Here is a 16,682-nt window from a genome sequence, read left to right as displayed (position 1 = left end):
CCAGCAGTCTCTGGATTTCTGCTTAATGGTTTGGCCGATTGGCTCTGTGGGATCTTGTGTCATATCTGGTTGTATCAGTGACTCTGTTTGGAGCAGCAGCAGCACTGACTGCGAATAAAAGCTTCATAACTAGCAAGTCTCCAGACTATTTAAGTGTTAGATTTAAGTGTTAGTGTTAGATTTACCCAGTTTTCCCTCTTGACCCAGACATACAGAGGTTGAACAATGAAAGTAAAACATTTGTCATTTTAGTGTGGGAGGTTTCATGTTTTATGTTTCACGTCTTGCTGGCGTATCTGGGAACAAGACAGCAATAATAACGTGGATAACGTGGCTCTTGATGCATCACAAAGACTTGTGATCCATCAAGAGCCACGTTATCCAGGGTAATGTCAGCCTACCACCAAGAAGGACCAACCACATCCAACAGGATTAACTGTGGACGCAAGAGGAAGCTGTCTGAAAGGGATGTTCGGGTGCTAACCCGGATTGTATCCAAAAAACATAAAACCACGGCTGCCCAAATCACGGCAGAATTCAATGTGCACCTCAACTCTCCTGTTTCCACCAGAACTGTCCATCGGGGCAATACATTATTGTGGTCTAAAACCAAGTGTTTCAGTTTCATTGTCCAACCCCTGTGGATGATCTCTGATATTGGTCAATTGAACAAAAAATCAGGGTCATATTTTTAGGTTCATTTGAGGACATGAGTGATCAGATCCAGCTGCAGCTTTTCAGAACTGTAGTAGAATTGTGAAGATCTAAAGATGTAAAGATGACCAAACATGTTGTGTATCTCCATCCTCTCCTCCAGCTGGTGACCCAGTGTAACGCCAGGTTTGCGGAGTGTTTCAGTGCGCAGAAAGAGTGCAACAAAGAGAAGAACCGCAACTCCTCAGTAGTTCCATGTAAGTCACACTAACACACTCTGTACTAACGCACTCAAACAACCCTATAATGCTTCTTTTTATCCACTTTTGCTGAACAGTTATCTTACAATTGAACAATACAGTATCTGGAGTTTCTAAGGTTAAGCTTAGAAAAATAATCTTACTTCTAAATCTAAATCTAAATATCTCTTATATAATATACATATATAAACATTGTTCATAACATAACCATGCTGTAAAGGTTACTAAAGGAAATAGAACTCACTCTAAGTCAATATATTTCATTAAAATAAACTTTTTTAGTTTGAAGCCCTCTTTGTGCATAACAAGCTGGTCAACAGGCAGGACTACACTGGTTGACCATCATGACCATAATAAAGACTAGACTGCTCAAAAAGCTGGTAAAATATTATGACCAGCAAGACCAAGCTGGTTGACTGAGACTACATTTGTCGACCATCATGACCAATAATAAATTATTTTAAATCCCATTTCCCAAATCCCAAATTTTTATCCCATTTTCTCCCCAATTTACAAGGCCAGTTACCCAACCCACTCATTAGGACCCCTATCCCCCTAGTGATGCCCCAACTAGCACATGCCTCCTCCGATACATGTGAAGTCAGCCACTGCCTCTTTTTGAACTGCTGTTGATGCCTAATTGCCAAATAGCATCAAAGTGAGCTCAGAGGCAATCACAGCGACTCGGTTCCTATACATCAGCTCACAGATACCTTGTGCTGATCGACATCACCCTTTGGAAAGCAAGGTCAATTGTGCTCTCTCAGGCTCCTTCAGCTAATAGCAAGCTATATATATACACACATATATATATACACACAACATGGCCCCGCTTAAGCATTAGACTCAAATCTGCCAGCTTGTAGTTCAGTTTTAGGGTGTCAATCTTCTTATAGACAAGACCATCTTTGTAGAGAGCAACAATTCTGTTTATCACATCATTAGAGAGTTCTTTGCCATGAGGTGGCATGTTGAATATCTATAGGCCAAGTCATGTGACACCAGGGTGGGGCAATGACACATTTGGACACAATTTGGACATATGGTTCACTTTGAGGTGTACTGTACTCACTTGCGTTGCCAGGTATTAGACATGAGCAAATCTATACTGATAAACAAGCTGTACTCTAAAGTTATATCCAAGTTTCATCCCACTCACCCACTCACGTCATTTAGTAAATCACATCTCTTGCTATCCACTGTCCTTCCAACTGATTGGATGTTGTTTTCCCTCCCAGCGGAGAGAGCACGTGTGGGCCTTGCTCCTCTACCTGGAATGAAAGGCACAGACTACATCAACGCCTCTTACATCATGGTGAGTACATATAACACACACGTTAGCGTTGAACATTAACTCAGCCTGAACAGCAGTGCTCAGTGCTCCTCTCTGTAGAACAGGTCTCTGTAGGCTCTCGGCACTGGGTGGAATATGTGGAGTCAGCGGCGGCTGCTGGATTCTCCCTGTAGAGCCTGTCTGGCTGAGTTAATAGAGGTGTTTTTATATGTTTTTAGGATTTTTTTGGTGACAGATGCCGTTGAGGACTTTATTTATTATGGAAACAGATTGTTTATATGTGACAGATTGTTGTTAGTGGAATAAAGATGTTAAATACATCTCTATTCATTTTGCTATTTTCCATTTCCCCTGAATTTTTGAGTTTACTACACTCATTTTACAAAAAAACATGGTCACACCGGACACACACAGGATGTTTTGCGGATATAAATCACAAAGTTTCTTAACAACATACTAAAGAGAGTAGTCAGGCAAACCTGGGTCATACACGAGATGTCCAAAACGACAAAGGGGAAGGAAGGCAAGAGAGGAGTCAAAAAATACAAAAATAAGGTTGGCAACAAAGTAAACAGTAAACTGGGCATGGTAATAAATGATATATAAACAAATACATATACATATACAAATACATATAAACAAATACATGTCAATATGAAGAAGGCAATATACAAAGAAAGATTCAATACTCAGCAACAAAGTGAGCAAACAGAATAGTATATATACAGGGGAGTACAGGTGAAAACAATTAGTAGCTCGGAGAGCGGGAACACCGTGGCACCACTTGAACAGTGAAGTCAGGGAAATCTGGTGTGGGTGCATGCTGGGAAGTGGAGTTTTGAATAACAAGTTCAGAGTTCGAAGCAGACAGCCTGACAAACACAAATGCACCTTGAAGGAACAATGGGCTTGCAATGCTATTCAGAAAGAATTAGATAAAGTTTACCAGGAACAGTAAATTATTTCAAAATATATATTATTGAGCTACACATACAGAAGTAGTGTGAAATGCAACATGCCAAATGTCTCAGGCGATATATATATATATATATATATATATATATATAATAATATATATATATATAATAATATATATATATATATATTATTATTATTATATATTTTAATACATATATATATATATATATATATATATATATATATATATATATGACGTTTTTTTTATAAACTTTATCTGGTAGATAAGTCCATTTTCCGTTCAGATTTAGTTATAGCACAGCTATAGTGTAGTATAGTTAGTTTGCCTTATATAATATTACTTAAGGAGTATAATACTGCATTATTATTGTGTTCTGAAATCAGGATGTCTAAGTGTTTGCTTGTTTTCCTTATCCTCACAGGGATACTACCGCAGCAACGAGTTCATCATCACCCAGCATCCTCTGCCTCACACCACTAAAGACTTCTGGAGGATGATCTGGGACCACAACGCTCAGATCATCGTCATGCTGCCTGACAACCAGGGGCTGGTGAGTGTTTTATTTATTTTTTTATTTTTTATTTTTTTTACTGTGGAGAAGATCTAAAGTAGCGTAGGGGGGGAGGGCACAGTGGGTAACAGAGGTCAGGGGTCTTTGAGTTTAAGTCGGGGGTGTCCATCAGAGAGTGGTGGGGGTGCGAGTGCTGAGGGTGGGTTATATAACTGCTCCAACTGTTTAGTCACTAAACGCAACTTATTTTTTCATATCCTTTTTTACCGATTTTCTTTTCTGTAAATGTGTGTGTGTGTGTGTGTGTGTGCGTGTAGGCTGAGGATGAGTTTGTTTACTGGCCGAGTCGAGAAGAAGCCATGAACTGTGAGGCCTTCACTGTCACGCTCATTAGCAAAGACAGACTCTGCCTGTCCAATGAGGAGCAGATCATCATCCACGACTTCATCCTGGAGGCTACACAGGTCTGTGTGTATGAAATCGTTACTAGATTACGAGATAATTACTAGAAACCAACAAATCTGCAAAGGCTTCAAAGAAGCTTCACCTCTCTCTCTCTACAATACAGTGTTTTATAATTTAAAGCAACAGTCTGTAAGTTTTAAGGATTTGGGGATTTGGAGACCTCTCTGGTGAGAATGTGTAATTGCATAGCAAATGTGCTGATTCAGTTTAATGCAGGTTAGTGTAAATAATTGGCTTGAATTGGTGTGAATTTCTGTGTTTGGGAGCATGTTGTTTTATTTTATTTAATATTTTTCATTCTGTAAATTTATGAAATACTGTCAGAATGTAGAGAGATGCAAATACTTCCAACAAACCTACCAGACCACTCTGTATTTAGAATAACTATATTAGGCATAGGCATTGGTAATGTCAGCACATTGATACCATTAATTAGAATATTCTGTCCCTTCCCAACTCCGTAATACTATTGGCTATTGGCTCTCAATATTACAGAAACAAAAATCTTACAGATTGCTGCTTTAAGAGATTGTGAATTTAGGTGATGTGAAAAATAAGATTTTTTTTTTTTTTTTTAATGCCAGGTTCAGGCATGTTCACACTACACAACTGGTTGTGCTGCAATCACTGGTTGTCTCTTTCTGTGATCCCATTGGCTGTATGCCTGTAGCCATTGCTCCTGACTCCCAGTCGCCGACTGAGTCAGATATTAAACATGTTGAATAGCAGAGTTTTCGGTGGCGATCAATGAAAAACTGTTAGCGTCTGTAAAACTATGCCAAAATCGTGTAGTGTGAACTTAGAATAACAGTTTAAATGTCCTACTTGATTGTTCTAAAGGAGTTTTTTATTGTAAATATTGTAGATTGGGGGACATTGGGGTAGCACAGTCTCTGTCTGTGCTATTTAATTTAGTGTGTTTTCCCCTTGTCTATGTAGATAACAATTTCCTAAAAGAAATTAAAGGGTGAATTAGGTCAAAAACTCATAGTAGGTAAATGGGGTTTCCTCCAGTTACGCTGGAAAACAGGGGAAAACATGATTAAAATATGGGATTTATATTGAAGATTAAATAATATAATCTAATACATTGTATATAGTCTAGAAATATAATATGGTTAAATTATTTTAATGCAGTTTAGTGACTTTAATAGTAGTTCTGGTACCACAATAGTCCTGAACCCTCCCTCCAGTCTTCCATGCTTATCTAAAAACTGATGGTGTACTGATGTCTCTCTCTCTCTCTCTCTTTCTTTCTCTTTCTCCCAGGACGACTACGTGCTGGAGGTGCGTCATTTTCAGTGCCCGAAATGGCCCAACCCGGACGCCCCCATCAGCAGCACCTTCGAGCTCATCAACATCATCAAAGAGGAGGCCATGACCCGAGACGGCCCCACCATAGTGCACGATGAGTGAGTACTGACCTCAGGCCAGTGCTGGCTGATCTCTCCGGCTACAGAATGGGATCTGGATAGTAGAATCTGCAGCTGTGAATTCCTGCTGACCTGAAATAAATTATCTAATATGCTGGGACAGGGATTCCAGGACAGTCATATAGTAAAGGTGTAGTGCAGCAAAAAAAATACAATTTACACAGTTTTCCACTTGAACAAATGCAGACAATGAGCCAAGATTGAAGGTAAGAGGATAAAGTAGCTAACAAGCAATTGTCGTGGCTCAGTTAATGTCATTTAAGTAATCTGACATCTGGCATACTGACATCAGTCATTGGGCCAAAAGATTTATGTTTATCTGCTTCAACAATTTGTATTCTATTGGTAATACATTGCTAAAGAGACTGGACAAGCTATATATATACTTATATTCACAGTATAATTGCAGAAAAAACATTTGCTGAGGGGAATACATACTATTACAACATATTTGACACCATAATAGCAGCTAAACCTCTTGCTTTCTTTAGTTATTTAGATATTTAGATTTAGATAGTTAGTGTTTCAGCTTATATAGATATAGTTGTGCATAGTGCTAATTAGAGAGGGATCCATCATTGTTTCCATCTGGTACTGATAAAAGGTTTAATGCTGTATATAAGCCCACACTTCAGTTCATGGCCCTCATAACTGTGATACTCTCATAATTTACCACAGTTTTAAAAAACCCTATAATAGAACCCTGTGGGACACCACAGATATTTACTAAACTATGTAATGCAATGTAATTATTAAACAGAATTATTAAACAAAGGACTATCATGCAGATATGATTTGATCTGCTTGAAATACTGGCCAATCAGGATAGCATGATTTAGCATTAGATTTCATTACTTAAAGCTTAAATTTTCCCAAAACTCGTCAGTTCGCCTTATGTATGAATTCCTTCTTTCAGTAAGAAGCAGTAAAGCCACTCTGCTGAAGTTCAGCGTTATACAGGAGTTTCAGTTTAGTTCTCCAGCAGTATTAGCATTACCCGCTAACTGTGCTAGCCATTCAGCCGTCCAGAGGTGAGTATTATCGGTCTGTAGTCTGCTGCTAACCCCGGCTAGCACTGCTGGAGCAGCATTAGCAATACCCGCTAAGTGTTAGCCATTTGGCCATTAAGAGTTGAGTATTTTTGGCCTGTAGCCTGTACTTTTACTGTGTTAAAACAAGCTATGTGAGATGAAACACTAGCTAATATCACCCTGGCTATCAAGCTATCAACGGCTAGCTGTTGCTATTGCTAATGCCCCATTCTTAGTGAAAATATAAAAATCTAAGCTTACTGTAAATAAACAGAAGCGCTTTACTCACCCAAATAAACAATTTTTAAGAGAGAAATCTGTGTAAATTAATATCCAGCACTGGTTTGACTTGTCTGAAAATGTATTTTTAAGAATTACAGTTTTGTTTACTTTAATTAGCCTAGCTTTACAGGTCGCACCCCCAGCAGCGAGACCTGCTGAATTAAAAGGAAAACATGGCGACACCCCTGCTTCTAACAAGTGCTGCTTAGAATGCACCTTATAATCCATTGCACCTTGTATTTGAAAGTAGACCATTAAATAGACGTTTGTTAATAAGGTGCCTTATAATCCGATGTGCTTTATAGTGCAAAAAATATGGTAATTATTATAGCTGCATTATCCTTAAAGCTACTGGCCTGAACCACAGAAGCAAACTTCAGACCCCAAACACTTAATATTAGATTTTTCACTAAACTATTACTTTAATCCAGTCCTCATAACTCTTTCACATAACTGGTATGTTGCAGCTGAGCACTTTGTGTAATATGGAATCCAGACAAAGCCCTGACTGAAGCTGCATTAGTTGGTACATGAGGTCAGCTGAGCCGGGTGACGTCCTTTGGCTCGCACATGGATTTGAGATGTTTTTCGAGTTTCATTTCAGCCCTGGGTTCATTTCCCACACTGACAAAGAGAACACAGAGTGGCGAGTGTGTTTCAACGCCAAGAGGGACACTCGTTCTCCTGAGAGGGACCAGTAGGTATTCCAAATTCTGAGCGGAGATGCGCCCTCTGTTCTGAAGAGGCGACATTTCACTGACAAACATGCCCCTTCTGCTACCTCTCATTATTCACCCATCTTCCCTAAACCTCTTAGGGGTGATCCCACAGTGACAATACCACAAATAAAAAGCTCAATTACTCGTTTTCTCCTTATCAGATGAGACGAGCATCACTTCATTTGCATAATGAATAAACATGAAGGTGGTCCAGTCTAAAGCAGAGTGTGTTGACATTAAAGGGAGACTCATTAGATCTAATTGGATCTCAGGACTTTTTGAGATGTCAAGAAACAATATAACAGGATTTTTTTTCTTCTGTGAAACGGACTTGCTTGTTTGGCGTGACATTGTCTGTGATTTTAAATTAAAGCAGCATTATGTACTGTAGCATTATATTAATATATTAATAATCAGCTTCAAAACTGTTGTGTAATAAACAGAATAGTGACTAAATCATTGCTACTCTGCTAACTGCACTATGTAACTTTGGTGAAATTGGTAGGAAAATGCTTGCAGGAACTGTGTACAGAACACTATGGGATTTGCCTCATATTTGTGTGGTGTAATATTATGTATTTCTCGCACTATAAGAAGCACCGGATTATAAGGTTCACTATCAATGAACGTCCATTTTCTGGTCTATTTTAATACACAAGGCACACCGGATTATAAGGCGCATTTTAAGAGACACTATAAGGAACTTTTAATTCATTAGGTCTCACCACTGGGTGGTGGTGGTGGGTTGGTAGCTAACTAAGTTAAGTAAAGCTAAGCTAAGTAAACAACAAAACTGTAATAAAAAAAGACTTTCTTTTAAAGTCAAACGAGCGCTGGATGTTAATCTACACAGATTTCTCTCCTGAAAACTGTTTATCTGGGTGAGTAAAGTGCTTCCGTTTATTGACAGTAAGCTTAGATTCCCGAATTTCTCCAGCGGCTAACTGCTACACAGGGCTACACTGAGTAACCCTGAGTGTTCCAGTAAGCCAGAGCGATATTAGCTAGTGTTTTGTCTCACGTAGCTTGTTTTAACACTGTAAACCCATAGACTTACAGTCCAATATAATCACCTCTGAACGAGGAAAGTGCTAGTGCCGTTAGAAGGTAATGCTAATGCTGCTTTAGTAGTGCTAGCCAGGGTTAGCAGCAGGCTACAGGCCGATAATACTCACCTATGAATGGGGAAATAGAGGTTAGCATCTTAGGCTAATGCTACTCTAGCCTCAGTGCTGGAGAACTAAACTGAAACTCCTGTATAATGCTGTACTTCAGTGGATTGGTTTACTGCTAATTACAACCTGACTGGAAAAGTCATACATAAGCTGCACTGGATTAAAAGGCGCACTGATGATTTTTGGGAAAATTAAAGGATTTTAATTAAGCCTTATAGTGCGAAAAGTGCAGCACTCTACCACCCAAAGGTGGGTAGAGTTGGCAAAAACGTAACCTAATAAAAAGTACAGTTACTATATAATAATAATTATTCCAGTGGAAATTAAAGTATCATAGTTATTTCTATTATCACGTGTATTCTAAACAGATATGTATCCAGTAAAAAAGACTTCCCAAATAAAAAAAAAGATCTTCATCAGAAATTATTCAATAATCATAATAGGACTGTGAATTAACAGTTGCGCATGATGGTGCATATGGTTCTCTAATTGTGTGTGTGTGTGTGTGTGTGTGTGTGTGGCAGGTTCGGAGCGGTATCCGCTGGCATGTTCTGTGCTCTCACCACACTGAGTCAGCAGCTGGAGAACGAAAGCGCTGTTGGCGTCTATCAGGTGGCCAAGATGATCAACCTCATGAGACCTGGTGTCTTCACCGACATGGTGAGTACACTGACTGCACTGTGAATTCTGCTCCCAGAAATGCTGCTGCGACTGAAAGAATAAGGAATAAGCTTGTTAGCAAGTTTGTGTGAGGCATATCCTTGACACTTACTGTTTAGCCATTAGGAAAAAACAAAAAAAATTTATTAATCAAGGGCAGATAAACATTACAGCTATAAGTAAGTGTATACATGTGTGCCTATAACGAAACAATGATTTAATGAAATATACCTAAAAATGTATTGATTCTTTCATCATGACATTTTGACACAATGTAAAGAATGACAAATATAGGGCTCTGAGTAGTTCAGCAGGCTAAGGCGCTGCCACTATGATCAGGAAATCGGTTCAAATCCTGTTAATTTAGCTTGCTATAAGCTACCAGAGCCCTGAGAGTGCCCAATTGGCCTTGCTCTCTCTGGATAGGTAGATGGCAATCTCTCCCCACATCACTCCAAAGGGTGATGACGATCAGCTTGAGGCATCTGTGAGCTGTTGTATCAGGACCAATTCGCTGCACTTTCCTCCAAGACCTAATGTTGAACTATTTGTAAGGGCAGCTGGGATTTTCAAGTATTAATAAAAGGAACATTGTGTCTGATCTGAATAAAAAGATCCAGAACTAAATGAGGGAATAGGCACTGTGCGCTTGTCTAAAACCAGTGTGTGTTTTGTGTCTGTGTTCGTCCCGCAGGAGCAGTACCAGTACCTTTACAAAGCTATGCTTAGTCTGGTCAGCACTAAAGAGAACGGAGCCGGCCCCTTGTCCATAGACAGGAACGGCAGCCTGGCCCTGTCTGACGAATCGGACCCCGCCGAGAGCATGGAGTCTCTCGTGTGAAGCTCCGGGACGAAAGGACGCCAAGAGGCACTTAATTTCCTTTGTAAAACTTCAAGGACTATGACAGACTTTTTCTGAGGCCTTTTTTGCCAGAACTTGGTTAAATGAATAACCTGATTACTTTTTTACACTGATAAAAAGTTTTTGATATTTATTTTTTCGCCATTTTATGTCTTAATGTTATCCTACTGAACATTTGCACCTCTGTTTTTGAGTTCACGACAAAGGAAAAGAAAAAAAAAAACAGCAACAACACACACTTCTGTCTAGTTTGCACTATGAAAATATCAGTGTTACTGCCTACTTCAGTCCTTTTCTCTCTCACTCTTTCTCTCTTACTCTGTATCACTTTGTCCTTATCTTTCTCTCTCTCTCTCTCTTTTTCTTTCTCTCTCTTTTTTTCTCTTACTGCACCCAGGTTTCAACATTCCATTATGAAGCTCCACTCGACAGCTTGGAAATAAATATGAGACTCATAGAGCCTCATAGAGTCTCATAGAGTCTCACAGATCCCAAATCCAAAATCGCTACATACACATACGTATAGTGTATACACAAACAGCAGACCATTAGCCTTAGCGCTAACGTCAAGCAATACGGATTTCTATGCTAAATTTTGACTCCCGCACCCCGAACCACAAAACAACGTCTCTCTTTATGCATCCATGTAGCCTGTTAGACTCATATTTACTCTCTGCAGGTGATATTAAAACAGCTACTGTGAACGTCATTCTTTTATATTTTGTTTTTTTTTATTTTTACTTTATTACGATTCATATTATGCTTTTAATATATATGAATATATCGTATCTCATTATTAAAACTTGTGGTTTTGTAAATGTTAACTGTCACAAGCAACCAGTTCGACTCCTTCTAGGCTTGATTGAAAGATTACCTACACTTACACGTGCGAGTGAAGTCCGCCGGTCCAGACCGTACCCGTATCTCGCTATCCCTAGCGCCCTCTGCTGGTGGTCATGGTTTCTTTAGGATTCTTTATGCTGCAAACTGCTGCTAAATACTTTTAATACGTTTAATGGTATGAAGAAGGTGGTGATTGGAGTTAAGCTTTGGTTAAGTGGTTGGTTAATAACCTAGATAGCATGTCCATGTGGGGCCTGAATAGATCCATAGATCCATGGATTCCATGTGGGTCTGACATACAGTATGATGACTTGGGTATCAGTGATGGGTCCAGTGCCAGGAGGGGTTAAATTTGGGGCCCATCTAAACGTTGTACCCTGCACATAGTGGGGGTTAGATGGGATTAATGTGGGTTGTATTGATGGAGCCCAATTAGATGCCAGTGACAACACACTAGAACCCACCTGGAACCCACCAGGAACCAACCAGGAACCCACTTAACCTACGTTTTACCCATGTGACCCCACATGAGCATGTTACCTGGACAGTTGAATTCTATTCCTTGTCTCCAACGTCTCTATTCCTGGTCTCCTCATCACTGTGGTCTCCGTCATCGTTGATATTCCAGTCAGGTCTCTATGCCTTTTGTACAGTCTGATCTCAGATCTCAAATCTCATCTCTGATTGGTCTAAGTGTGTGTGTCCTGTGTGGTGCCGAGTGGTTTTAAACCTGTGATGATGATGACGCTGATGATGATGATGATGATGATGATTATACACTCATCATGAAACAAAAAAAAAATGTTGCACCCAGAAGAAAGTGTCAGATTGAAATTTAATTTGGAAGAAAGATAAAAAAAGTTTACATTCAGACTGATATGAGCAATATTTATTCTGATGTCTCGACATAGACATGAAGTTGTCAGTGAGGTTCCTAATGGTGTCCTGCTATAATCCACCCTATGCAGCTTGAATATTCTCACACAGTTCATGCAGATTTTTGGTAGGATAGGGATGGTAGGGTTGGTGTAGGAGTTTTGATGGCACGTCCAATAGCATCCCATATATTTTCAGTTGTGGATTCAAGGCATGCTCTTAAGATGGCGGCATCAGCAGTTTTTGGACGAGCCTTGTCCTGGTGAAATTGTGAAACCTGGGAAGTGTGTCTTTAGGAAACGTAGACCCACCCACTGGTTCCAGGACTTTACATAATTAACGTAACCTTGGGATGTCAAAGTGCCTGTAATGAAAACCAAGGCCCAATCCCATTTCACCCCTTAGCACTACCACTTACTCATACCCCTTCTTTTTGAGTGTAACCTTTCTTTTGGAACAGAGTTAAGGGGAAGAGGTGAAATCCTCCCCCTAAGAATTGGGACAACTCTTCAAGCACCAGATACATCATTAGGAGTGCTGAAGTTAACAGAAAGGGGAGAGGTGGTGCAAAAATGAATTATTATTGTCCATTCCTTAATTCCTCTGTGATGGGGAGCTGAAATTAGCTTTGATTAGCTTTTATTTTATTTAATTTTTCCATTCCACCTTAAAAGCTGCAGCCCCTGCCATCTGTTGCACCATTTAAGGTGGAATGGGGGGTTAGCTAGCTCAGTGTTTCTCAACCAGGGTGCCGCGGCACCCTGGGGTGCCGTCTGGCTTCATCGGGGGTGCCGTCAAAATATTGCGCCTCCCGTGCATATTTCCTTTCCAGAGTCAACTCGTGTCGGGGTGTGTCCCAATTCACAGGCAGCATACTCTGAAGGATGCGACCCACAGAGGCGGTGTATTACTGCGCAGCTGTGACGCAATCTGTCTTCGAATACAGTGTAGCAGAGTATTTCACTCATTTGAAAAGTCAGCAGGTTTCGCGCTAATCGCGCTAATTGTGACGCGCTATTTTATTTCATATTCCGCCAGCAACACCCCTCGTTCTCACCTGAAGTACTGCGCCAGCACCACCAGACCCCCCCGCCCCCCGCGTAAACTGGGGTGCCTTGACATCTCGCATATATTTAAAGGGTGTCCTGATAGAAAAAAGGTTGAGAAATGCTGAGCTAGCTAGCTAGCTAGCTACTGAGACAAACTACTAGCGATCTATATTATGCTTGTTATAAAGAATTCGGCCAGAAAACATTGAAACTACACATTAAACTATGGTAATGTAGCGCTAATCATCATTTTTAACAAAAAAAAAACTATACCATTGTGGGTTTCTTTGGTCGCTTCGTCCTCCATCTTACCAGTGATTCTCATACCCCCTCGGTTTGAAGTGTGCATCTGAAAAAAATATCTGTATGAAGGGCTAACAAGCCCTATCCCTTTCCCTAACCTACCCCTCCAGCCTAACAAAAATCGGGACACCCTACCCCTTGGCGTGCACATGCAAAACATAGGGGTAGGGGTAAGTGGTAGGGACAAGGGGTTAAATGGGATTGGGAGTTTCCCCCATATCAGCCTAATTTTTAATCATTTATTGTTCTTGGTCACTTTTTCCTTCCTTCCCAATAGCATTGCAATCTGACACTTCCTTTTAGGTGCAACTCGTTTTTTTCTGTTTGTTTTTTTTAATCTGGTGAGCATCTCCAGACGAAACCTCAACCCTCACCCCAACCTCACCTCACCCAGTCCAAGCTGTTCCACTGACTTCCACTCGCTTCTGTACTCACTGTATCACTCGTACCACAACTCAAACCCTGTGCAGCTTTCCCTCACTCTCTCTCTCTCGCTCTCTCTTTCTCTCTCTCTCTCTCTTTTCCCATCCTCCACAGACAGCACAATGGCCTTGTTACCACACCTTCTGCCCCAACACCTGCAGAAGGGACATTGATTGATTTGTAAAGTTTTACCAAAGACTTCTCCGCTCCTCTGCTCATCACTCGTTCACTCTTTCACTAGTTCACTCGCTCACTCGTCCACTCGTTCGCTCGCTTCTACAGCAGACAAAAAACACAAAACCTGTAAAACACAACAAACTGTAAAAGAGGAGGATGCGTGTGTCCATCATTTGGTCATTCGGATGCAGAATGTTCTTAATGTGTGTGTGTGTGTGTGTGTGTTAGTGTGTGTTTTAGTGTGATTGTGTGTGTGTCAGGGAATGAATTATGAGCAAAAATTCACAGCAAATTTTAAATTAGAATTTAGCACTTATCCTCCAATCGGAAACATAAGGAACATGAAGAACATGATGAATGGTGCTACAAATGTTTTTTAGGGTGATGCCATAGACAAACCACCATAGAGAACCATGTTTTAAAGGAAATTCTGGAACAAGTGCGAAGAACCACCTCTAAAACTGACAGCTTCACATCTCTACACTGGCATGCCAAAAGTCATGGGACAGCAGAATGTAAGCAGATGATGTTTACATTTACATTTATCACAGAGGTGGACCAATCTAGTGTTAGGAGTCTTGCCAAAGGACTCTCATTGGTGTAGCGCAGCATTCAGTCACCCAGACCAGGAATTGAACCCCAGTCTGCCCTCACATGAAATGATACCTTAGTGAACAGCTTGGGAATGCCCAGACCTGTATGTATTTATATAAGTTGTGAGGTGTTATCTTGTAAGTGAGGTTAAACACCGGCCATTGTGCTCATAGAAAAGCGGTGTGGGTTTGGAGCAAGGTTGAGCTGATAGTGGGCGCCGATGGATGAACATTCTGAACATTCCCGAAGTTCGGAAGTGTGAACATTTCTTAAATGTGCCCCAGGAATACGGCATAGAAGACAATAGTTACCACCCACTGTGAACAGCCCAGTGCAGTGGTTTGTAATGATTGTGATCGGCGACTTCTGGCTAGAATTGTCCATGCGCACAGACAAAAAACTGTCCCATGATTTGTGGCATGCCAGTGTTTTACTAAACCACAGAACTACAAATGGTTCTTCTATGGCATCGCTCAAATAACCCCTCGTTGCACCACTAATTTTAAAAGTGTACTTTTTCTAGGATAAAAAAATGCAATCTCCATTGTATCTCCAATTTGTGCAGGATGAACCAATAGAAATGTTTTTTTTTTTTTTTACATTGACTTCCAAGGAAAGATAAGTAACATTTTGTTTTGTTTTTTCTCTGATGAAGTTTTGAGAATTTTGGAGATACAAGAATTTTGACGCTACATAAAAAGATGGTCGGGATTGTAATTGTGATTTTGGATGTTGGATTTTGGATGTGAGGTTTTGTGTGTTTAATGCCACATATTTGAACCAATGAAGAGAAGCTCTGGCCCTGTTGGATATGTCCCGGTTCTTCTCGGAAAAGTTGGAAATATGAATGAACTGGAAACTTTCCAGCTTTCCAGGGGTCATTTCCTTTTGCCTCGAGATGCTGAAAATGTATTTGTTTTTTTTTTTCCTTCAAGCGAGAAGAATGCATTCCTGCTTCTGCTCTTTTTTGCCCTGTTGCTCATCTTCCATTCAAACCTATAAACTGTTCTATACCGTATGGCTATGCTGCAATTTTAATTACTATTTTGCAAACATGAATTAATTACTATTATTATTATTATTATTTCCCCTTGTTTTATTTTTATTTTATTTTTTTCCTTTGAATGTACATACTTTTCTTGCTTGTCTACTCACCCACCGGTTCTCTGAATACTTTGTACCTGGTTGTATGATCAAAGAATTTTATTTTCATATATAAAACTGTTTCCGTTCCACTGTCAGCTCCCTGAAAGGTGTGTATTTGAGTGTGTGTACGTTTGTGTATGTGGGGTAAGGGGGAGTGTATAAAAAAATAAAAAATAAGCCAATGGTCCGTTCACCGAGTGACTGACATCACATTCCTCACAATTCCCATGCCACCCATACCACCACACCAGGCAGTGATTGTGATATTCTCTTATTCTCTCTCTTTTTGGTCTCTTCTTTTCGTTTTTTTGTTCCGTTTTCCTTTAAAAGAGGATTTTTTGTCGTTAATTTTCTGTGTCCGATTCTGTTGTGCGAGGGTGTCATAGGATAGCTCTTGTAAGCCACTGATTAAGTTCCTCCCATTGACTTGTTCCAAGCAGGTGGGTGTCAACATCACAGCCTCTTTTTGTAATCTGGAATAACACAAAACGAAGGAAAATGTGTTTTTTCTTTTTCTTCTTGTTTTGTTGAAAGCTATATCAAAGCATTCTATTATAGTGTTATTTAATATGTAAATTGTATTGCTATACATAAAATAAAATATGGGTTTTGATGTACTTTAAGCATACCCATGCTGTCTGCGTTGTGCATTGTGTGTTTCGCTAAACTCTTCACATTTTTTGCCAAACCACAAATCTAACAAAATGAAAAGTTTGTCCGAAGGCCAAATACCAAATACTTTTGTTTTTTGCAGGCTTTCATTAATTTTGCCAATTGTTTCATTGGAATAAATTAAATAGCCTAAATAGTTTTGTTTTGCTTTTCAAAGAAATTGCAAAATTACAGTTTTAAAATGTGTTGAACACCTATTTAACCTAATATTATGTAATATCCCAGCCGTCAAACCAACAAAGCACACTACATTTACTGTACCTCAGCAGTGTAATTCTTATGATAAATGTATCTATTTTAGCAGTGCTCTCCC

At 39.8% G+C, this 16,682-nt stretch overlaps 1 protein-coding gene across 1 annotated transcript in view; it reads left to right on the top strand.

Annotated features, from left to right (window-relative positions):
• Window positions 1-16,325, top strand: part of ptprga (protein tyrosine phosphatase receptor type Ga) — a 445,965-nt gene extending 429,640 nt beyond the window's left edge. The window contains exons 24-30 of the mRNA XM_022682776.2: window positions 818-911; window positions 2,153-2,229; window positions 3,570-3,698; window positions 3,977-4,123; window positions 5,394-5,536; window positions 9,289-9,424; window positions 10,119-16,325. Coding sequence (XP_022538497.1) covers window positions 818-911; window positions 2,153-2,229; window positions 3,570-3,698; window positions 3,977-4,123; window positions 5,394-5,536; window positions 9,289-9,424; window positions 10,119-10,265 — 873 coding nt within the window. The 3' untranslated portion in view covers window positions 10,266-16,325. The remainder of the gene's footprint in view (window positions 1-817; window positions 912-2,152; window positions 2,230-3,569; window positions 3,699-3,976; window positions 4,124-5,393; window positions 5,537-9,288; window positions 9,425-10,118) is intronic.
• Window positions 16,326-16,682: the final 357 nt, after the last annotated feature.

The sequence above is a fragment of the Astyanax mexicanus genome, chromosome 24, assembly GCF_023375975.1.
Source record: "Astyanax mexicanus isolate ESR-SI-001 chromosome 24, AstMex3_surface, whole genome shotgun sequence".
Classification (NCBI taxonomy): Eukaryota; Metazoa; Chordata; class Actinopteri; order Characiformes; family Acestrorhamphidae; genus Astyanax; species Astyanax mexicanus.
Note: the sequence above shows the minus strand (reverse complement) of the source record. Positions and strands in the feature narration are given on the sequence as shown.